The sequence below is a fragment of the Artemia sp. Qi Xiang Cuo genome, chromosome 7 (assembly GCF_049724085.1).
Source record: "Artemia sp. Qi Xiang Cuo chromosome 7, ASM4972408v1, whole genome shotgun sequence".
Classification (NCBI taxonomy): domain Eukaryota; kingdom Metazoa; phylum Arthropoda; class Branchiopoda; order Anostraca; family Artemiidae; genus Artemia; species Artemia sp. Qi Xiang Cuo.
In genome coordinates, this window is record NC_142800.1 from 5856700 (window position 1) to 5881619 (window position 24920).

Genomic DNA, 24920 nt, shown 5'->3' on the forward strand with positions numbered 1-24920 from the left:
ATAAAAACCTTATATGCCCCAAGGGCATAACTTAAAACCCTTGCCCTGAGGGTTGAGGGGGAGTGTCCTCCTCCACAAAATATTTTTTATCTGGAAATCAACTACACTGAACAAAATGGCTATCTCAAAATTTTGATTGGATGGGTTTGGGGAAATGATGGGTGGGGGGGGGGGGGCTAGTTACACTCTAATCACTTTCGACTATTAAAAAGGGCACTAGCTCTTTAATTTCCAATCGAATTAGCCTGTTCTGAAGTTTCTACGACAACGCCTTCTATAAAAACCTTATATGCCCCCAGGGCATAACTTTAAACCCTTGTCCTGAGGGTTGTGGGGGAGTATCCTCCTCAAAAAATATTTTCTATCAGGAAATCAGCTACGCTGAACAAAATGGCTATCTCAAAATTTTGATTGGATGTGTTTGGGGGAATGATGGGCATGGGGGGGGGGGGCTAGTTGCCCTCCAATCATTTTCGACTATTAAAAAAGGCACTAGAACTCTCGATTTCCAATCGAATGAGCCCTATTTGAAGCTTCTACGACGACCCCTTCCATATGAAGTGCCTCTAGGGAAAAAATAAATAAATAATAAAACATTGGCCTTTACTATAGGCAACGCTACAGCGTTGCCTCTGATTAACCATGGCTTGATGCCCACGACTACTTGATTTTTATTCACAATCAACTTAATTCAAGTTGAATTAAAATCAAGTAGTTGTGGGCATCAAGCCATGGCTAATTGTAAAGAAAGCCAAGACAGACAGTTCAAGTGAGTGAGAAGCAAATCTGGCACAAGCCCTTTTTAGGATTGTATAAAAATGATGTCATTTCACTTGTTGATAGATTAGTCTATCATCCATACGTCCATACGTCATTTATAGGGCAGAGCTAAGGTAGATAGCCATAGATAGACTTCGCAAGTGTAAGATAACACCGGTCTATCCAACATATAGGTTTTATGATTAGGAAAAGACGGGCAATTTTGATCATGTGTGTCTAAAAAGCCTAGGGGTATCAAACAGTTCATGGAAACGAACTGTAAGCAAGGAGCGACTCGACTCAATAGTAACCGAAACTCTAAAAAGCGGAACTTTGATATCAATAGATACATAAAAAATCAACTTATTATGCTGATTCCAAACATATAAGATTTATCAAGTTTAGTGTTACCTATCAAAAGCAGCAAGCTTGAGAAAATTTGCCTGACTTTTGGAAAAAGGATGAAACATCCTCTAAAAGTCTAGAAATCTTAATGAAAATCAAACCGTCAGATTCAGTATATTAGAGAACCTTACTGGAGAAGTTTCAAATCCTAAATACAAAGAAGTTGAATTTCGCTTTCTTTATTATTTTTTTTTTTGCCAGAGGAAAAATCACGGATGATTTATTTAACTGTTTTTTTTTTTTTTTGGTTTTTTTTTCCCGGGGCGATCGTATCGAACTAATGGTCCTAGAAGAACGAGACAGGGTGCATTTGAATGGAACTTAAAAGTTTCTAGTGACATTTTCATTGGGGGGATTTGGTGCTTGGGGTGGATTTCCTTGGAGATAATTTTCCGTATAAAGGGAAATTTCCAGGGGTTAACTTTCCAGGAGAAATATTACACTTGAGGGATTCGTCTAAAATCCTGTACAAAATTATTTTTCTCTGTCTTACTTTCTCTTTCCCAACTCAACTTTGCATGTGGACATGTCCCTGGGGAATTGTCTGGGGAAGTTTTCAGCGGGTTTGGACTTCCTGGAAAAGATTTCCACGAAAGGAGGATTCCAGAGTGATCGGAAAAGCGACTAGAAATTAAAATCCCTTTGAAATGAAAGTATGCTAAGCAGAATTTTTCAGACTGAAAGATCTGCAAGAAATTTTCCGGGGGAAATTTCAGCGAGGATAAAATTGTAAGCAGGGAATTTTACGGGGGGAGGGGGGGGGGTATTTTACGTGTGAGGAACTTTCCATGAAAGAGTTTTCTGTGAGGGAAGGGAATATTTCACGGAGAATGAGTCAGACTTGCTGGCATTATTTTAAAAACGATAAGAAATTAAATTTTTAAAAACATAATTTTTTCAACTGAAAGTATGAACCAACTTTAAAAATCCAAGCAAACATAAATTTTCCGTATATGAAGGGGTTGTCCCCTCCTTAATACCTTGCTCTTTACACTAAAGTTTGACTGTTTTCCCCAATTTTGTAAGAACCGTTCCATTAAAGAACCATATTAAGAACGAAACACAAGGGCCGTTTATTTAGAACAAGAATCTTTTTTAAAAGTCCACAAACTTTAGAGAGAAGAGAAAGGTATTGACGAGGGGGGCAACGCCTTCATATACGGAATAATTACTGTTCGTTTTGATTTTTAATGTTGCTCTTGACTTTCAGTTGAGTTTTTATTTAATTTCTGATCGTTTTTAGAATAATGGCAGTAAATCTAGCTTACCCTCGATAAAAAATTCCCTCCCATCACAAGAAACTCCCCCGTGGAACGTTCCTCCCACTTAAAACACACACACACCCCTCTAGAATTCCTTCCAGGCAATTCAATCCTCGCTGAAAATTCTCCCTCTCCGTGAAGTTTCTTGCAGACGATTCAGCCTGAAAATTTCTCCTTAACATACTTCCATTTGAAAAAGACTATGTTCTAGTCGTTTTTCCGATCACTCTAGAGATACCCCCCCACTTCTTTAGATATTATTTCCCGGAAATCTAAACACGCTGAAAATTTCTCCCGGGCAATTCCCCCGGAACATCTCCACACGCGAAATTAAGTAGGCAAAGAAAAATTAAGACAAATAAAAAAAAAATCGCATAAGAATTCTGTCAAATCCCCCCAATGTAAAATTTCCCCTGGACATGTCTCTCCATGCGGAAAATTACTCCCATGGAAAAGCACCCCAAGCGCAAAATCCTTCCCTAGAAAATGTCTGTATACTTCCCAATAACAAGTAGGCTACTGTACGTAAACAATGGGCAAGTTGTATTACTTTAATACATATCCCCAGGGGTTAGGGGGAGGGGAGTTCATGTTATCTTTAGAGCCGTAGTTTTGGGATATTGTCACTATGGTGAACAAAATGGCTATCTCAAAATTTTAATCGGAAGATTTTGAGAAAAAAGAACGTGGGAGTGCGGCTAGTCGCCCTCCAATCTTTTTGGTCAATTACAAAGGGAACTAGAACTTTTGATATCCTTCTAAATGAGTCATCTCCCGATGTTAGGGGACCATTGGTTCGATACGATAGTAGTAATGCTATAATGATTACAAGCAGACAGTCCCCCCATATAGCTATAACAATTACAAGCAGACAGTCCCACCATATAGCTACAATGCTTACAACAAGACAGTCCCGTCAATACAAGCAGACAGTGTAATGACCGGAATTCAACCACCGTGAAAATTTGTGCTAATCTGTTTTCAAAGTGCGTGACGTTTCCTTTGTATGAAATTGTGAAATTCTTTATGTAATTTAATTTGTTTAATTAATTTACATAACTTAATTTATTATTAATTAATTTACATAATTACATTTTTTTACATGTATTATTAATTAATTTACGATTTTTTACATTCTAAGTATCTTCCTATTGATTTTTATGAAATTTGTGTTTGATGTAGGAATCGAACGTGAGACCCGTGATTTCCTAAGGTAAAAGAACGACACGTTAATCGAATGAACCAAGAAGCCATTGAACATATTATGATTTTAGAAATACATCCAATGCAATGTTTCTGGGACATTGCCCAACTGATGTTAAGCGTCACAATATCGTAACAGGTTCATTCCATTGAACTGGAACAAGTTCAAACACATTCGATTTATCAATTGGATTTTTGATAGGTGTTAAAAGTGACCTTGTTTCGGGGCATTTTAATGGCATCATCGTGAAAATATGCATACCACGATGATTTGAGATGCATACTAGACACACAATTTCTTATGATACTTGGGCCCCAAGTCCTACCCCTATCCCTCCACCCTCCCTCCAACCCCCCCCCCACCCTCCACCCTCCCACCAAACCCCCCCCCCCACCCCATTTTTTTTAACTTTTTTTTTACTTTTTTTAACCTTTTTTTATGGTCATTGTACTGCCTGCTTTTACCTTGGTTTGCCTTGTCACAGATACATTCTCTTGATTTTTCAAATTTCATTTTTGAATTTATTTATTGAAATGAAAGAGTTGGAATATTTCAGTAGTGTTTTGTAGTGGTTCACTTAGTCAAACTTATATTATAATTATTTTTAAATGTTCATTATTTATTTATTACGTTGAAATGAAAGAGTTGGAATATTTCAGTAGTGTTTTGTCATGGTTTACCTTGTCACAGATACATTCTTTGATTTTTTAAAGTTCATTTTTGGATTTCTTTCATTGAAATGCAAGAGTTGGAATATTTCAGTAGTGTTTTGTTGTGGTTTACCTTGTCACAGTTACATTCTCATGATTTTTCAAAGTTCATTTTGAATTTCTTTCATTGAAATGCAAGATTTGGAATATTTCAGTAGTGGATTGTTGTGGTTTAACTTGTCACAGTTACATTCTCTTGATTTTTCAAAGTTCATTTTGTATTTCTTTCCTTGAAATGAAATAGTTGGAATATATCAGTAGTGTTTTGTCGTGTTTTACCTTGTAACAGTTAAATTCTCATGATTTTTAAAATTAAATTTTTTATTTATATCGTTTAAATGAAAGAGTTTGAATATTTAATTAGTGTTTTGTTGTGGTTTACCTTGTCACAGTTACATTCTCTTGATTTTTCAAAGTTCATTTTGGATTTTTACATTCTCTTGATTTTTCAAAGTTCATTTTGAATTTCTTTCGTTGAAATGCAAGAGTTGTAATATTTCAGTAGTGTCTTGTTATGGTTTACCTTGTCACTGTTACATTATCTTAATTTTTCAAAGTTCATTTTATATTTATTTCATTGAAATGCAAGATTTGGAATATTTAATTAGTGTTTTGTCTTGGTTCACCTTTTCACAGTTACATCCTCTTGATTTTTCGAAGTTCATTTTGGATTTTTACATACTCTTGATTTTTCAAAGTTCACTTTGAATTTCTTTCATTGAAATGCAAGAGTTGGATTATTTCAATAGTGATTTCTCGTGATTTACCTTGTCACAGTTACATTCTCTTGATTTTTCAAAGTTAATTTTTGGACTTATTTTATTGAAAAGAAATAATTTGTATATTTAATTGGTGTTTGTTTGCGTTTTACATTTTAACAGTTAAATTATCTTGATTTTTCAAAGTTCATTTTGAATTTCTTTCATTGAAATGCAAGAGTTGTAATATTTCAGTAGTGGATTGTTGTGGTTTACCTTGTCACAGTTACATTCTCTTGATTTTTAAAAGTTCATTTTGGATTTCTTTCCTTGAAATGCAAGAGTTGGAATATTTCAGTAGTGTTTTGTCATGGTTTACCTTGTCGCAGTTACATTCTCTTAATATTTCAAAGTTCATTTTGAATTTCTTTCATTTAAATGTAAGAGTTGGAATATTTCAGTAGTGTGTTGTTGTGATTTACCTTGTCACAGTTACATTCTCTTGATTTTTCAAAGTTCATTTTGAATTTCTTTGTTGAAATGCAAGAATTTGAATATTTAAGTAGTGTCTTGTCGTGGTTTAACTTGTTATAGTTACATTCTCTTAATTTTTCAAAGTTCATTTTGAATTTCTTTCATTGAAATGCAAGAGTTGGAATATTTTAGTAGTGTTTTGTTGTGCTTTACCTTGTCACAGTTACATTCTCTTGATTTTTCAAAGTTCATTTCGAATTTCTTTCATTGAAATGCAAGAGTTGGAATATTTGAGTAGTGCCTTGTAGTGGTTTAACTTGTCACAGTTATATTCTCTTTGTTTTTCAAAGTTCATTTTGGATTTATTTTGTTGTAATGCAAGATTTGGTATATTTCAGTAGTGTTTTTGTCGTGGTTTACCTTGTCAGAGTTACATTCTCTTGATTTTTCAAAGTTCTAAAAACATAAACACACAAAAAAAACTTACACAAACCAAAAAAACTTACACACACACACAAAAAAACTTACATACACACACACACACAAAAAAACACAAACAAAAACAAAAAAAAACAAAAACAAAAACAAAAACACACACACACACACACACACAAAAAAAAAAACACACACACAAACATACACACAAAAAAAAAAAAAAACAAAAAATAAAAAAAACACAAAATAAAACTAAAAAAAAAACACAAACTTAAAAAAACAAACAAAATTCCACAAAAAGAAAAAACTTACACACACACAAAAAAACTTACACACACAAAAAAAATAACACGCACACACTAAAACTTGCACACAAAATCAAACAAATACACACACACACAAAAACTAAAAAACAAACACAGAAACATAAAAAAGAAAAAAAAATATCACCCACAAAAAAAAACTTAAAAACACAAAAAAAAATACAAACACACAAACACATAGAAAATCAAACAAAATAACAACAACAAACAATATAACGACCTCTACAACTAAATAGACCAAACAATCCCTATTTAAGCCACAAACAAAAATACCAAATAAAAACCAATTACATCAAAACACAAACTCAAACCCACACCCAAAAACACAAACACACACAAACAAAAAAACCCACAAACACAAAAACTAACACACAAAAAAAAACTTACACACACACAAAAACTTACACACACACACACAAAGACTTGCACACATACACAAAAACTTACACAGACACATAAAAACTTACACACACACAAAAAATTACTCACACACACAAAAACTTACACAAACAAAAAAACTTACTCACACACACAAAAACTTCAACACACACAAAAAATAACACACAAAAAAACTTACACACACACACAAACTTACACACACATAAAAACTTATACAAACAAAAAAAATTACACACACAAACAAAAACTTACACACACACACAAAAAAACTTACACACACAAAAACTTACACACACACACACACAAAAACTCAAAAACACACAGAAACTTAAACACAGACACATAAAAAACTACACATACCCACAAAAACTTAAACACACACAAACAAAAACTTCCAAACAAACAAAAACACTCACACACAAACAAAAACTTACACACACAAAAACTTACACACAGACAAAAACTCACACACAAAAACTTACACACACACAAAAAAAACTTACACACAAAAACTTACACACACACAAAAACTTACACACACACAAAAACTTACACACACACACAAAAACTTACACACACACAAAAACTAACAACCACACAAAAACTTACAAACAAACAAAAAAAATTACAAACAAAAACAAACTTACACACACACACACAAACTTACACACACACACACAAAAACTTACACAAACACAAAAACTTACACACACACACAAAAACTTAAAAACACACACACAAAAACTAACACACACACACAATAAAACTTACAAACACACACACACACACAAAAACTTACACACAAACACGCACAAAAACTTACACACACACAGAAAAACTTACACACACACACACAAAAACTTTCACACACACAAAAACTGACACACAAACACACACACACACAAAAACTTACACGCACCCACAAAAACTTACACACACACACAACAACTTACACACAAAAAAAAACTTACACACACAAACAAACACATACACATACACAAAAACTTAAACACACACAAAAACTTACACACACACAAAACTTACACACACATACACAAAAACTGGCACAGTTTGGTGGGAGGGTGGAGGGTGGGGGGGTTGGAGGGAGGGATAGGGGTAGGACTTGGGGCCCAAGTATCATAAGAAATTGTTTGTCTAGTATGCAACTCAAATCGTCGTGGTATGCATATTCTCACGATGATGCCATAAAAATGCCCCGAAACAAGGTCACTTTTAACACCTATCAAAAATCCAATTGATAAATCGAATGTGCTTGAACTTGTTCCAGTTCAATGGAATAAAACTGATACGATATTGTGACACTTCACATCAGCTGGGCAGTGTTCAAGAGACAATACATTGGATGTATTTCTAAAATCATAATATGTTTGATGGCTTGCTGGTTCAGTCGATCTTTTGCCGTAGGAAATCACGGGTCTCACGTTCGATTCCTAGATCAAACACAAATTTCATAAAAATCAATGGGAAGATACTTAGAATGTAAAAAATCGTAAATTAATTAATAATACATGTAAAAAAAAAATTAATTAATGTAATTATGTAAATTAATTAATAATAAATTAATTTATGTAAATTAATTAAACAAATTAAATTACAGAAATAATTTCACAATTTCATGCAAAGAAAACGTCACGCAAATTGAAAAAAGTTCAGCACGAATTTTCACGGTGGTTGAATTCCGGTCATTACACTGTCTGCTTGTATTGACGGGACTATCTTGCATTGTAGCGCTATGTTGGGACTGTCTGCTTGTAATCGTTATAGCTATATGGGGGGACTGTCTGCTTGTTATCATTATAGCTTTACTACTTACGATACTCTTGAAAAAAAAGCCAAAAAAACACATCCGTTTTCTTTCTTCTGACAAAACTCAAAATTATCTGACACGCTGAATCTGATGGTGTGATTTTCATTAAGATTCTTTGACTTTTAGGGGTGCTTCTCCCTTTGTACGAAAATCCCGCAAATTTTCTCAGGCTCGTAGAATTTTATGGGGAACACAGCTTAATGAAATTTATATATATGGAAGCAGCATAATAAGTCAATTATTTGGATATATTTAATGATATCATAATTCCGTTTTTTAGAGTTTCAGTAACTGGGGAGCCCTATCGCTTCTTACTAACAATTCGTTACCACGAACTGTTTGAAAAATAAAAATCATCCCTGGGAAAAATGATCACCCCAGGGAAAAACAAACGAAAAAAACAAACAAATAAACACGCATCCGTGATCTTTGTTCTGGGAGAAAATTCAAAATTTCGCTTTTTTTTAGATAGGCGCTTGAAACATCTACAGTATGGTTATCTGATACGCTGAATCTGACGGTGATTTTTATTAAGATTCTATGACTTTTAGGTGTTTCTCCCCTTTTTCAAAAATCAGGCAAATTTTCCCAGGATTGTAACCTTTGATGGGTAGCATTAAAATTAATGCTTCTTGCATGTTTAGAATTAGCACAAGGAGCCAATCCTTTTGATGTATCTATCGTTACCCAATTTCTGTATTTTTTAGTCTCGGTTACTATTGGACCGAGTCGCTCCTTACTTACAATTCGTTAGCACGAACTGTTTGATCTTTGCTATTAATAAATAATAATAATAAAAAAATTCGACCGAAAGTAATGAGCAAAATTAAAACTTAAAATGAAAAAAAATTATTACGCATATGAAGGGGGTTGCCCCAACCTCAACACCTCACTCTTCAAGCTAAGGTTTTTTAGTACTTTTAAAAAAGTGTAGTATTGTCCGAATTAAACGACCCTTGTGTTTCAGGAGTCGTTCTTAAAGAATTGGGACAAAATTCAAACTTTAGCGTAAAGAGTGAGGAGTTGAGGAGGGCACAACCCCCTTCATATACATAATAATTTCTGTTCGTTCTAAGTTTTAATGTTGCTCCCCACTTTCAAATGAAAAAAATTGTTTTTATTAAATTTCTCATTGTTTTTTAAACAATGCCAGGAAATCTGGCCCCACTTCCACGGAGAAACCTCTCCCCACGGGAATATCCTCTAGACATGTCAATCCCGGTGAAAATTTACCCAGAAAAATTACTCTTAACAACACACGTAAAATTGAGAAAATTGAGAAAAAAGAAAGCAAGACATTATAAAAAGAATTCTGTATAAGAATTCTGGCAAATTTTCTCAGTGTATAATTTCCCATGAAAAGTTCACTCCCTGGTAACTTCCCTTTCCATGGAAAATTCCTCCGTGGACAAATACCCAGCAAAAAATCTTCTCCCCCTCGAAAATATATGCATACATCCAAATAACAAATACCATGCGTAAATAATGGACAAATCTTATGACTAAGACCTTTCCACTGGGGCTCTGGGGGAGGGGGTCATGCTATACCCAAAGGCATAGTTATTGGGCCTTTCAACTATGATGAAAAAAATGGCTATCTCCAAATTTTGAAAGGACGATTTTGGGAAAAAAGGGCGGGGGAAGGGGCTTAGTTGCCCTTCAATTTTTTGGTCACTTAAAAAGGGCACTAGAACTTATAATTTCCGTTTCAATAAACCATCTCCCGATATTTCAGGACCACCGGGTCGATACGATCATCCCTGGGGAAAACAAAACACAAAACAAACAAACAAATAAACACGCATCCGTGATCTTTCTTCTGGGATAAACACAAAATTCCACGTTTTTGCAGATAGGAGCTTGAAACCTATATAGTAGGGTTCTCTAATACGCTGAATCTGATAGTGTGATATTCATTAAAATCACTTGAGTTTTAGAGAGTGTTTCTCCCTTTTTTCGAAAATCAGGCAAATTCTCTCAGGCTCGTAACCTTTAATGAGTAAGACTAAACTTAATGAAATTTATATATTTTTAATCAGCATAAAAAACCAATTCTTTTGATATATCTATTGGTATCAAAATTCCGTTTTTTAAAGTTTCGGTTACTATTGAGCCGGGTCGCTTCTTACTTACAGTTCGTTACAATGAACTGTCTGATGATAATCTATCTTTTTTGTTGTTGTTGATGTTTTGACAAATAAAACCACACTTCTTGAAATAGTTTTTTTTTTAATTAAAAAAAAAATACCTGTTGAAGTACACAGTGTGATACTTATTTTGGTTATGAATCAGCATTATCTACCTTACAAGTACTGTCCCTTCACAAGCTTCGCTTAAGCTGATCTACAAATTTGGCCAATTTCTGCTCAGCAGAGATAAACACAGAAACATAATATCGTCATTTATGACAAAAAGAAAATACAACATCCAAAGATAGACTAAAACGCCTACCGTTCGAACAAAACACTTCTCCAATTTATTTGTTCCTAATTATAGGTTAGTTACTAATAAGTCCTTTTTTTTTTAATGAACGACCGCTTTTTAGTTGGAATTTATTCTTGACTACAACAGCTTGTATGAATAAAATGATTCTGAACTTTCTGTTTACATCTTTTGGTGTCTGACAGTTCCTAACAGATATCAGGCAGGAAACACCCATTATAAAGTTGATGTTCCTTCAAAATATGCCCTAAATTCCAGCAATCCTCGTTTCCGTATAAAGTTTGACCCATCCATGTAAAAAAAAAAAAAAACAGGAACTAATTGCATGCGAAGTAAAGAAGCAGATAAAAGGCAAATAAAATACGTGATTTCTCTACTTCCATAAAAGTGATGAGCCATCAGAAAACTTTCCTACTTTCGAAGCGCCAAGCTGTTACTGAGCTTTATTATTTAAAAGCTTGAGCTGGGGAAAATTAGACAATTCAGGAAACAATTATTATTGTTGGACAGGCTTCAACTCCGCGATTTTTGAGATAACAATAATATAGTACAACATATTGGTATCTGTAAAAACAGCATATAATGTGGAATAAACAGGAGATAAAGAACCTTTGAAAAGAAGACTTCAATAATGCCGAATGATACAGTAAAAGTCTCAGACCTACAGCACTGCAGACTGTTTGGCTAACGAAATGAGGACTTCAAATCTCACATTCAAGAACAATAGACCACATCCATCAAGCAAAGGCGTATAATTCGGGTGGCAGATAAACATATTAATTAAAACTAGGTCCGAATTACATTTTCCTTTGTCGATATAGTTCATCATCTATATTTTTTTTCTCTGATGCAGCCACTGCTCTGTGTTAGCCGGGTTGCAGCAAAGGTTGCAGAATCTGGTGACTTAGGTTCGGAGGTTCCAGCCTCTTTGGCGAAAGATACGTCATCTAGCAATGTTAAAAGAATACATTCTCAAATTTACAAGCCTTCAGATTGAGCCATTCCTCAGCCCCCTTCACGCTTCAAATAAGGAGTTCCACATTTCGATAGAAATAACTACTGATATAAAAACTAGTAAAAATACTCTTTTGACTAAATCATTAAAAAAAAATAAAATTTTTTAAAGTGAATCAACGCAACATTGAGGACGATATGCCTGATACGTGTTTTTCTCCTCTCCCTCGCCATAGAGAAGGGATGGCTGCAAAAAGTTAAGGTAGGAGTTAGTAAGGACCATTTTTGAGAGCCAAATCAATCGAAGGACTACCAAATGCCACTTTTGCCTCTAGGAAGGAAGGATCAAAAAGTTCGGGAGCCATACCTCCGGGGCAACACACTTCGTGTAGCCCAGGGGCAATGGACATAACCATGCAAATAGCCACAAATGCTTCATGGAAGCCCTGCGATGCCGAAGCCGCCCCCACCTTAACCTCAAAATAACAGTCAAGTTGTACCTCTTTCGCCTCGTGATTGTTCAGTGATTGTTTTGGTAACAATATTGAAGAATCATATTATTGCCCTTGAGCAAAAGAGGGTCTTTGGCCTATGAATATCACATATGGTGTTTGAACACCCGTTTGAATATCAGAATTTAGGGACTACCTGGTTTGTATAATATTTGACCTCAGTAAAGTTCCTAAACATAGACTGTGGGTACATACCACTGGCTACATACCACTGGCCCTCCCACAGCCAACTTAAGCAGTACATATATGTTACATCATTTGGGCTCATTTAGGGAGCATAATTAGAGGGTCTAAGGTAGTACCTTTTGGCCTACCTTAGACCCTCGTCCTAAGTCAATTTTGTCCTTCACTTCTCAGGTTCATATATCGGCCCCATTTTTACTCGGCATCATTGAACGATCATTAGGTAAGCGGTCTTAAATGATCAAACAAATGACTTGAGCCCAAAGAGGATAAATATATTTTAGAAAAAAGCTATACATAATTCCAAGACACAAAACAGGTTTCAGAGATATTAGTCACTACACACACACACACATAACGACCTTCATTTTCGTATATATTTACATTTTAGATCTTTATGACTCTTCGTTACTCAGGGACTATTCGGGGAACTAAACCATATCGGTTATAACCGTTAGGGAATCAAGGAATCAGGTGATCAAACATGTGTCTTAAAAAATAAAAGCGATAAGCACATATTTCGCACTCGGTGTTTCATTCCAACTAACACTGGCATTTAAGTGTTATAAGCAATTTGATAAAAAAAAATATATGGGACTCTCATTCTAATATGAACGTCCTGAAACAAAAATATAGCATATAACCTAATTTTTAGGCTATATAGCCACCATATTTGTGGGGTATAAGACCATAGTTTGTGCCCAATGATTTCTACCCCGCTTTATACAGCTTTATATAAAAGAAGGATGTCCAGATTAGAATGAGGTAGGTACACCTTACGAACAGTGTTTGATTTTTATCAAAAGTGATCCTTAATGGAATTTTAAAGTACGGAGTGAGTTGCAAAGCTTTTCCATAAGCCACAGTTTGCATCCAAGGAATTATGAGCTTGTTGATTACAAGACCCAATGCGTAAATGACAGTCCAAAAATTAAACAAGGTATAAATTACAAAAACGGTGTTTGATTTTCAACAAGCTATTTTTTACAGCTTTGAAGCCACTTATTACAAATACTTCAGTATGGTGAAGTATATATGACCAACTATCGCCTTAAAAACTCTAAGGACACACAGAGGAGTTTCGAACAAATTTTAGTGTCCTGCAAGGTTACATAACACTTACCTCACCGTAGCTCTTCAAACTCTGTTTGCATGAAACACTGTATCCGTTTGAAAACAACGCAAGACTGACAAGGCAACATGGCCGGACAAAGCAAGATGTCCGTCAGGTAAAGACGGACACAGGCAATCAGACAGACACGCTGTTTTGTCCTGCTTTATTGCTTTTTCCATTGCAATACATAAAAAACCGAACTGTCTTACTGGACGTTGTTAGGATGTGAATTTTTCTTTTTTTTATAGCATTTGTGTTATTTTACTTTTCTTTATATGTTTTCTTTATTTTAGGTTAGTTCGTTTGTCCTTTTTCCATTTATTCTCTGGATTTTTTTCTTTTGTGCCCTGCAAGGTTGTACACTCTTAATTGTTGTGGGTCTTTCCTTGGACCCCCCTCAATTTTTCAAAACTTCTGGGTATTTTTTAGTCAAATTATCAAATAAAGTGTTTTTTTTTAATAATTTTTCCACCCCAAAACTTGCATATGTGTCTGATTCTTATAAGAACATCCTAACCCTCAATCATTTTGAGGAATAAATTTAGTAGTGATTACAAATACTCGTTTTAATATCAATAGTTGTGACCAGCAATTTTAAGTCAGACACTAGAAGGAAATATATAAAATTCAATAAAAGAAGCACCTCTTTCCCATTTTGGTTCCAATTTTCACAAACACATTTTCCCATTATTTTAGACTGACAAGGCAACACGACAGGACAAAGCAAGATGTTCATCAAACTGTAAGTAAGGAGCGACCCGGCTCAATGGTAACCGAAACTCTAGAAAACGGCTTTTTGATACAAATAGATACATCAAAAGAATCAGAATTTAATGCTGAATTCAAATGTATAACTTTCATCAAGTTTAGTCGTACCGATCAAAACTTATGCACCTGAAAAAATTTGGCTGATTTTCGAAAAAAGGGGGAAAGACCCCCTAAAAGTTATAGAATCTTAATGAAAATCACACCATCATATTCAGTGTATCAGAGAACCCTACTGTAGAGGTTTCAAGCTCCTATCTGCAAAAATGTGGAATTTTGCATTTTTTGCCAGAAGAAAGATCACGGATGCGTGTTTATTTGGTTATTATTGGCGTGTTTATTTGGCGTGTTTATTTCGTATCGACCCAGTGGTCCTAGAATACTGTGGGAGGACTCATTGGAACGGAAATTAAAAGTTACACTGCCCTTTTTAGGTTACCAAAGAAAATGGACCCATACTCATTTTTTCCCACCTAGGACTTATCAAAATTTTTACATAGCTAGGGTGTTCAACAGTGTTAAAAACAGAGGAAGTATTTCCTTTAGGATGATTTAATCCCCCAAAATCTTATGAGGGATGGTTGAGAGTCATGACCTTTACCCAATGTTAACATATAGTATTGGTTATTAGGAAGTAGGCTATACAGACATTTTCAGGGGGGATTTTTTCTGTTAGTAGAGGGGTGGATGGGTCGGGAGTTATTTGGGAAGATCTTTCCATGAAGGGAGTTTTCATTGGGGAAGGGAAATTGCTATGAAGGGGGCGCCGGATTTCCCAGCATAATTTTAATAAAAAGATCAGAAATTAAATATAAAAAAACAAGTTTTCCAACTGAAAATAAGGAGTAACATCAAAATTTAAAACGAACAGATAATATTACGTTTATGATTGGGTTCACCCTCTAGTCAATACCTCGCTCTTTAAGCCAAAGATTTTTTAGTACTTTCATAACAGCTATTTGTTCTAAATAACGGCCTTTGCGATTAAGGGGTCATTTTAAAAGAATTAAACGAAATTCGAACTTTAGCTTAAAGAGCGGGGTATTGAACAGGGGGCGAGCCCCCTAATATACGTATTAAAAATATATGAATATAGAAGATCGTTACGTAAGATAATTCGTAAGTTACGTATAGTTATTAATAATAAAAACGTTCGTAAATAAAATTAAACAAGCTTCGAGAAAGCCCTTTAACCAAATAAAAGTAAAATTAATTTTTACACATTTTGTTTTAATTATTCATGTACTGTGAGCCAAAATTAAAACCTGAATCAATTTAAAAACGGTCAAAAATTAAATAAAAAAAACAAGTGTTTTTTATTAAAAATAAGAAACGGTGTTAAAACTTAAAACGAACAGAAATTATTCCGTATATGAAAGTGGCTGTCCCCTTCTCAACGCCTCGCTCTTTACGATAAAGTTTCACTTTCTCACAACTCTTATTTTTTCTAAACAATAAAAAACTTTAGCGTAAAGAGCGAGGCGTTGAAGAGGGGACAACCCTTTTCATATACGGAATAATTTCTGTTCGTTTCAAGTTTTAACGTCGTTCCTTACTTTCAGTTAAAAAAAAACTTGTTTTGTTTATTTAATCTGATATAAAGACAGACATTTTAAACCAGACAAACACCCTGCTTTGTCCTGTCTTGAGACCTTTCAAAGTTCAATATACAAAAAATTGAAGCACCTTATCGGACACTGTTAGGATGCTGTTTTCTTTTGTTGTTTTAAAGCATTTTTGTTTTTTTTTTACATTTTCTTTCTGTGTTTTACCTATTTCAGGTTAATTCGCCTGTTCTTTTTTACCCAGTGATAAAGGCTTCCGGACGTGAAGCCGAAATATTCGAACATATCCTATAATTACCGAAAAAGTTTCTATTTGTTAGTTTTCCATTGTCTCGTCGAAACATTATAGCTGTTTTTCTATACCATATTTTTATTTCGTTTTAATTGTAAACAAAAAGACAGTGAGGTCTAAGAAAAGATACAAGAATGTGAATAAGAAAATAATAAAAAAAAAATTACTTGGGAGAATAAATGAAGCAGAGCGTAAATGAAAAGAGTGTAAATGTGTAAGAGTGTAATTGAAAGAGTGTAAATGGGAGCATAAATAAATCAGAGTAGGCTAGGAAATCATAAAAGAATGTGAAAACGTAAATAAAAACACTTACTTGGGAACATAAATAAAGCAGAGCGTAAATGAAAAGTGTGTAAATGTGTAAGAGTGTAAATCTTTAAGAGCGTAAATGAAATAATGTAAATGGGAGCATAAATGAAGCAGAGTGGTCTAAAAATTATAAAAGAATGTGAAAAAAATAAATAAAATACTTACTTGGGAGCATAAATAAAGCAGAGCGTAATTGAAAAGACTGTAAAAGTGTAAGAGTGTAAATGAAAGAGAGTATATGGGAGCATATATGAAGCAGAGTGGTCTAAGAAATGATAAAAGAATGAGAAGTAAAAAAATAATAAAAGCACTTACTTGGGAGCATAAATAAAGCAGAGCGTAAATAAAAAGAGTGTAAATATGTAAGAGTTTAAATGAAAGAGTGTAAATGGGAGCATAAACGAAGCAGAGTGGTTTAAAAAACGATAAAAGAATGTGAAAAAAATAAATAAAATACTTACTTGGGAGCATAAATAAAGCAGAGCGTAATTGAAAAGACTGTAAAAGTGTAAGAGTGTAAATGAAAGAGTGTAAATGGGAGCATATATGAAGCAGAGTGGTCTAAGAAATGATAAAAGAATGAGACGTAAAAAAATAATAAAAGCACTTACTTGGGAGCATAAATAAAGCAGAGCGTAAATGAAAAGAGTGTAAATGTGTAAGATCGTAAATGAAAGAGTGTAAATGGGAACATAAATGAAGCAGAGTGGTATCAAACAGTTCGTGGTAACGAACTGTAAGTAAGGAGCGACCCGGCTCAATAGTAACCGAAACTCTAAAAAACGGGATTTTGATACCAATAGATACTTCAAAAGAATCAGATTTTAATACTGATTTCAAATATATAAGTTTCATCAAGTTTAGTCCTACCCTTCAAAACTTACGCGCCTGAGAAATTTTGGAAAGACCCCCTAAAAGTTATAGAACCTTAATGAAAATCACACCATCATATTCAGCGTATCAGAAAACCGTACTGTAGAGGTTTCAAGCTCCTATCTATAAAAATGTGGAATTTTCCATTTTTTGCCAGAAGAAAGATCACGGATGCGTGTTTATTTGTTTTTTTTTTTTTCTTTTCCCCAGGGGTGATCATATCGACCCAGTGGTGCTAGAATATCGTGGGAGGGCTTATTGGAACGGAAATTGAAAGTTTTCTAGTGCCCTTTTTAGTGACCAAAAAAATGGAGGGCAAGTAGGACCCTTCCCACACCATTTTTTTCCCATAGTCACCCGATCAAAATTTTGAGATAGCCATTTTGGTCGGTAGGATTAGAATTATGACAAATATGTCTTTTAGGACGACTCAATCCCTCGAAGTCCCCGGGGGGGAGGGCTGAATTTTATGAACTTTACCCTATGTTAACTTATAGTGTTGGTTATTGGGAAGCATACAGACGTTTTCAGGGGGGGAGGGTTTCTGGTAGTTAGGGGGGGGTCGGGGGTTATGGGAGGATCTTTCCATGAAGGAAGTTTTCATGGGGAAAAGGGACATTGCTATGAAGGGGGCGCCGGATTTCCCAGCATTATTTTTAAAAAAAATCAGAAATTAAACAAAAAAAAAAGTTCTTCAACTGAAAGTAAGGAGCAACATCAAAACTTAAAACGAACAGAAAATATTACGTATATGATTGGGTTCACCCCCTAGCCAATACCTCACTCTTTAAGCCAAAGATTTTTTTAGTACTTTCAAAAGAGCCATTTATTCTAATTAACGGCCTTTGTGATTAAGGGGTCATTTTTAAAGAATTGGAACAAAATTCGAACTTTAGCTTAAAGAGCAAGGTATTGACTAAGGGGCGAAACCCCTAATACACGTATTAAAAATAAATGAATATAGAAGTTCGTTACGTAAGTTAATTCGTAAGTTACGTATATTTATTACTAATAAAAAAAGTTTGTAAATAAAATTAAACAAGTTTCGAGAAAGCCATTTAACCAAATAAAAGTAAAATTAATATACAAATTTTGTTTTAATTATTCATGTACGGTGAGCCAAAATAAAAACCTGAATTAATTCAAAAACGTTCAAAAATTACATAATAAAAAACAAGTTTTTTTTTAACTAAAAATAAGGAACGACGTTAAAACTTAAAACGAACAGAAATTATTCCGTATATGAAAGGGGCTGTCCCCTCCTCAACACCACGCTATTTACGCTAAAGTTTGACTTTCTCACAGCTCTATTTTTTTTAAACAATAAAAAACTTTAGCGTAAAGAGCGAGGCGTTGAAGAGGGGATAGCCCCTTTCATATAGTTTTAACGTCGTTCCTTACTTTCAATTAAAAAAAAACTTGTTTTTTTTATTTAATAAAAAATGATAAAAGAATGTGACAAAAATAAACAAAAATACTTACTTGGGAGCATAAATGAAGCAGAGTGTAAATGTATAAGAGTGTAAATGAAAGAGTGTAAATGGGAGCATAAATGAAGCAGAGTGGTCTAAGAAATGAAAAAAAGAATGCGAAATAAAAAAAATTTAATAAAACCACTTAATTGGGAGCATAAATAAAGCAGAGTGTAAATGAAAGAGTGTAAATGGGAGCATAAATGAAGCAGAGTGGTCTAAGAAATGATAAAAGAATGTGAAAAAAATAAATGAAAATACTTACTTGGGAGCATAAATAAAACATGGCGTAATTGAAAAGAGTTTAAAAGGTAAGAGTGTAAATAAAAGAGTGTAAATGGGAGCATAAGTGAAGCAGAGTGGTCTAAGAAATGATAAAAGAATGTGAAGAAAAAAACACTTACTTTGGAGCATAAATAAAGCAGAGTGTACTTAAGTATCCGTTAGAAGCTGCCAAGAGGGCTACAATCAGAATAAAGGCAAAATCATTTTCAAAAAACACACGAAGATATTTCCGTGGCTGGGCGTTGCAAAGCATGACTCCAGGTATGAGAAGAAATCGTACAATGGCAAAAACTAATATCCATTTGCTCCCCATTTTAGGCTATAAAGGGATCAACATAATTATTTTTTAGGTTAAATAGAGTTGTGAAACAGACTCTCAGAATTATACGAATTTTTCTTCTAAGAAAACCTTTTTAGGGTAATAGAAGACGAAATACACGAACTTAACAGATGAATATGAATAGTCATTGGCAACAATGATAACATAACAGAAAAAAAAATCACCGATTTGGCCTTGCTAAAATTCATTCTAATAACTGGCAGGGCTTGCTTTAATAATAAAAAAATCGGACTTACTTTAATAATCAAATATATATGAATATACTGCAGTAGGAAAAGACAGAAAATGGTCTCAGATTGTCCGCGGTTAGAAGACAAGCGACAATAGGAGTCCATATATAGAAGCCTACCGTGTGCCGAGTGCCGGGGCCCAGCGGCAGAACCGTCGGGCTCCTGATACCATATATATATATATATATATATATATATATATATATATATATATATATATATATATATATATATATATATATATATATATATATATATATATATATATATATATATATATTTATATATATATATATATATATATATATATATATATATATATATATATATGTATATATATATATATATATATATATATATATATATATATATATATATATATATATATATATATTTATATATATATATATATATATATATATATATATATATATATTTTTATATATATATATATATATATATATATATATATATATATATATATATATATATATATATATATATATATATATATATATATATATATAGTATATATATATATATATATATATATATATATATATATATATATATATATATATATATATATATATATATATGTGTGTGTGTGTGTGTGTGTGTGTGTGTGTATATGCATATATCACAAATTACACTAAAAAATTACAAATACTATTGTAATTTTTATAATATTATAATTTTTATAAATTACACTACTATTGCTACTATGAACTCACAGCAGCACCAAGCCGCCTTAGGCCAACACACCTACGCAGGCTACTCCTCCATCCCAATCTATTCAAAGCCTCCATTTTTAGCACACTCCCAGGAAGTTCCCATTTCCTTTAAATCTTTTTTTATGACATCCTCCCACCCCAACCGTGGACGATCTGCTTTCCGTTTAGCCTTAGACGGTTGGCCGAAATGGTCAATCTTCGGCAATCTGTCATTCTTCATCCGCAGAACGAGCCCTAAGCACCTCAACCTTTCTTTCATAAGATCTGCATAAAAAAAAGATAATTATAAGAAGAATCGTAAAAAAATAACTTAAACTAGTTCATTTAAATCACTGAGAGGATACAAGTATAATAGGCAGCGCAATCGCGATGCCTAAGTAAAGAACGATGTTGGCACAATGCCTTATTTTTTATTGTTTTTTTTTTTTGACCAGGGCACTTCTTATCGAAGGAGTTGTCGTAGAAACTTAAAAAAGGGCTCATTCGATTGGAAATTGGAAAGGCTAGTGCCTTTTTTAATAGTCAAAAGTGATCGGAAGGCAACTAACGCCCTTTCCACGCCCACCATTTCCCAGAACACATCCAATCAAAATTTCGAGATAGCCATTTTGTGCAGCGTAGATGATTTCCACATAGAAATTATGTTTTTGAGGAGGACACTCCCCCACAGCCCTCAGGGCAAGGGTCGTAAGTTATGCCCTGGGGGCATATAAGGTTTTTAAAGAAAGCGTTGTCATAGAAACTTCAAAAAGAGCTCTTTCGATTGGAAATTCAAAGGGCTAGTGTCCTTTTCAATAGTCGAAAGTGATTGGAGGTCAACTAACCCCACTCTTATGCCCACCATTTCCCCAAACACATCCAATCAAAATTTTGAGATAGCCATTTTGTGCAACGTAGTTGAAAGTTCTGGAAATTATGTCTTTGAGGATGACATCCCCCCCCCCCTGCCCCCCAAAGTCCTCAGGGCTAGGGTTGTAAGTTAAGCCCTGGGAGCATATAAGGTTTTTTTATAGAAAGCGTTGTCGTAAAAACTTCAAAAAGGGCACATTTGATTGGAAATTGAAAATGCTAATGCCCTTTTTAATAGTCGAAAGTGATTGGAAGGCAAATAACACCCCTTCCACGGCCACCATTTATTAAAACATATCCAATCAAAATTTTGATATAGCCATTTTGTTCAAAGTAGTTGAAATATCCAGAAATTATATCTTTGAGGATGACACTCCCCTTACACCCCTCAGGGTAAGGGTTGTAAGTTATGCCCTGGGAGCATATAAGGTTTAATTGAAAGCTGTGTAGTAGAAACTTGAAAAAGGGCTTATTCGATTGGAAATTCAAAGGGCTAGTGCCCTTTTTAATAGTCGGAAGTGATTGGAGGGCAATTAACCCCCCCCCCCCTCTTCCGCCAACCTTTTCCCCAAATTCATCCAATCAAAATTTGTAGATGGCTATTTTGTTCAACGTAGTTAAAAGTTTTAGAAATTAGGTCTTTGAGGATGAAAACCCCCTCAGAGCCTTCGGGGCAAAAGTTGAAAGTTATGCCCTGGGGGCATATTGGTTTTTATAGAGTGATGTAGTAGAAACTTCAAAAAGAACCCATTCGATCGAAAATTAGAAGGGCCTGTGCCCTTTTTAATTGTCGAAAGTGATAGGACGATAAAAAAGACCCCTCTCACACCCACCATTCCCCAAACACATCCAAGCAAAATTTTTGAGATCACCATTTTATTCAATTTAGTTGAAAAGTCATGAAATTATATTTTTGAGGATGAAAATCCACCCACAGCCCTCAGGCCAAGGGCTGTAAGTTATACCCTGAGGGTTCATAAGGTTTTTTTTATAGAAAACGTTGTCGTAGAAACTTCAAAAAGGAATCATTCGATTGGAAATTGAAACGGCTAGTGGCCTTTTTAATAGTCGAAAGTGATTGGAGAGCAAGTAACCCCCCTCTCACGCCCACCCTTTCCCCAAACACATCTAACCAAAATTTGAGATTGAGATGAGCCATTTTGTTCAACGTAGTTGAAAGGTCCGGAAATTATGCCTTTGAGGATAACAGCCCCCTCAAAGCCCTCAGAGGTCAAGGGTTGTAGGTTATGCCCTGGGGCATATATGGTTTTTATACAAAGTGTTGTCGTGGAAACTTCAAAAAATGTTCATTCGACTGGAAATTGAAAGGGCTAGTGCCCTTTTTAATAGTCGGAAGTTAGGCAACTAACCCCCTTCTCACGCCCACCATTTCCCCAAACACATCATATCAAGATTTTGAGATAGAAATTTTTTTCAACGTAGTTGAAAGTTCTGGAAATTAGGTCTTTGAGGATGACACACCCCCAGCCCTCAGGGCAAGGATTGTAAGTTATACCGTGGGGAAATATAAGGTTTTTGTTGAAAGCGTTGTCGTAGGAACTTCAAAAGGGCTCATTCGATTTGAAATCGAAAGGGCTAGTGTCTTTTTAATAGTTGAAAGTGACTGGAGAGCAACTAACGCCCCTCTCACTCCAACCATTTCCCCAAACATATCCAATCAAAATTTTGAGATAGCCATTCTGTTTAACGTAGTTGAAAGTTCTGGAAATTACGTCTTTGAGGATGACAACCCACTCACAGCCCTCAGGGCAAGGGTTGTAATTTATGCCCTGGGGGTATATAAGGTGTTTATAGAAACTGTTGTCGTAGAAACTCAAAAAGGGCTCATTTGATTGGAAATTGAAAGGGCTAGTGCCCTTTTTGAGTTTGACCGAATCAAACTCAAAACGAGCAGAAATTAACATGAGTAGGGCTCAAAACCCTTATGCCTTCCCTAGGCCAGAACATAATTTGCACTTTTTTGAAAAAAATACAAATGAATGTGCAGTCAGTTTAATATACATATACTGACATTTAGTAATAAAAATGTTAATATTATTTGATTTATTACAGTTATAAAAGAAAAACCTTAATATTTGTTCGGTAAAGTACAAGTTGTGTTCTAGCCTTGGGAAGGCAAAGGTACTTTTAACCATACTTACGTTAATGTTTGTTTATTCCGAGTCTTATTTGGTTATTTCTCGTAATATCTCTCTGCTTGGGGTTCCATTTATTTATTGATGCTGATTTGTGGTAGTTTCACGTTTGGTAGATTATTTGATTTTATTTTTTCTCATTTTTGGTTTAATGGAGTTCTTTACTTTTCTTTGAAAAACTTATTTTGTGGAAAAAGTTTTTTTTAATTAATCTTATAAAAAGATGGTATATATATATATATATATATATATATATATATATATATATATATATATATATATATATATACTCCTTTAACAGGTATAACATGGTACACAAAAGATACGGCATAAAAAGATTGTATTGTCGTCAGAATCATACAAATATCTATGGTACAGACTACAAATATTACTAAAAAAACTTATACTGGGAATCAGAATCATACGGAAAGATAAAGCCTCCTAATAAACACATTCACAAAATACAACAAGAAAACTAAACTTGAATAAATGTCTATTAACAAATTCCTTTGGTTGTTTCGGTTGCAGGTCGCAGTGTCAGTACGACTGAGTGTTCAAATCATCAAATCAAAGTTTTTATTTATGTTTAAATCCCTTTCTAAGGTTTCTAACAAAGCTAGAAACCTCATTCAGGAAACTAACAGTTCAGGAGCTATCTCGTTACTCGATCTTAAATAACTTTATATACTTTCCGATGCATGTTTTACTTTTTCTCAGCTTTATGGTGACCTCTCTGACCTCTCTGACCTCCTTAGTATTCCACCGTCTTTTATCATTGACCAAACTAATTATTATAAATCATATTTATATTTCATTTACTCCGTTCGTAAGGTAAGACTTCAATCCTCAAAGGTGAGTCATATTGTATGGAATACTTGTAACCTGAATAAGGAGCGATGCGGCTCACTAGTAACCGAATCTCTAAAAAACGGAATTTTGATACCAATTAATATATCAAAAGAATCGGCTTATGATGCTGATTCTAAATAAATCAAGTTCATTCAATCTAGTCCTACCCATCAAAGGCTAGGAGCCCAAGAAAACTTCCCTGATCTTGAAAAAAGGAGGGAAACACTCCCTAAAAGTCAAAGAATCTTGATGGGATTCACACCATGCAATTTAGCATATCTAAAAACTATGATGTAGAGGTTTCAAGCTCCCATTTGCAAAAATGTGGAATTTTGGAAAGATTACGGATGCGCGTTTGTTTTTTTTTTGTTTTTTTTTCAAAACGTTATCGTATCGACATAATGCTCCCAGAATACTGGGAGAGCTTATTAGAACGGAAATTTAAAGTTCTAGTGCCCTTTTCAAGTAACCAAAAAGATTGGAGGGCAACTAGGCCCCC

At 34.2% G+C, this 24920-nt stretch overlaps 1 protein-coding gene across 2 annotated transcripts in view; it reads right to left on the bottom strand.

The window, feature by feature from the left end:
* Nucleotides 1–24920, bottom strand: part of LOC148949889 (equilibrative nucleoside transporter 1-like) — a 220031-nt gene that overhangs the window by 18541 nt on the left and 176570 nt on the right. For both annotated transcript variants that reach the window (XM_089091357.1, XM_089091356.1), the window contains exon 11: nt 19383–19582. In XM_089091357.1, coding sequence (XP_088947483.1) covers nt 19383–19582 — 200 coding nt within the window. The remainder of the gene's footprint in view (nt 1–19382; nt 19583–24920) is intronic.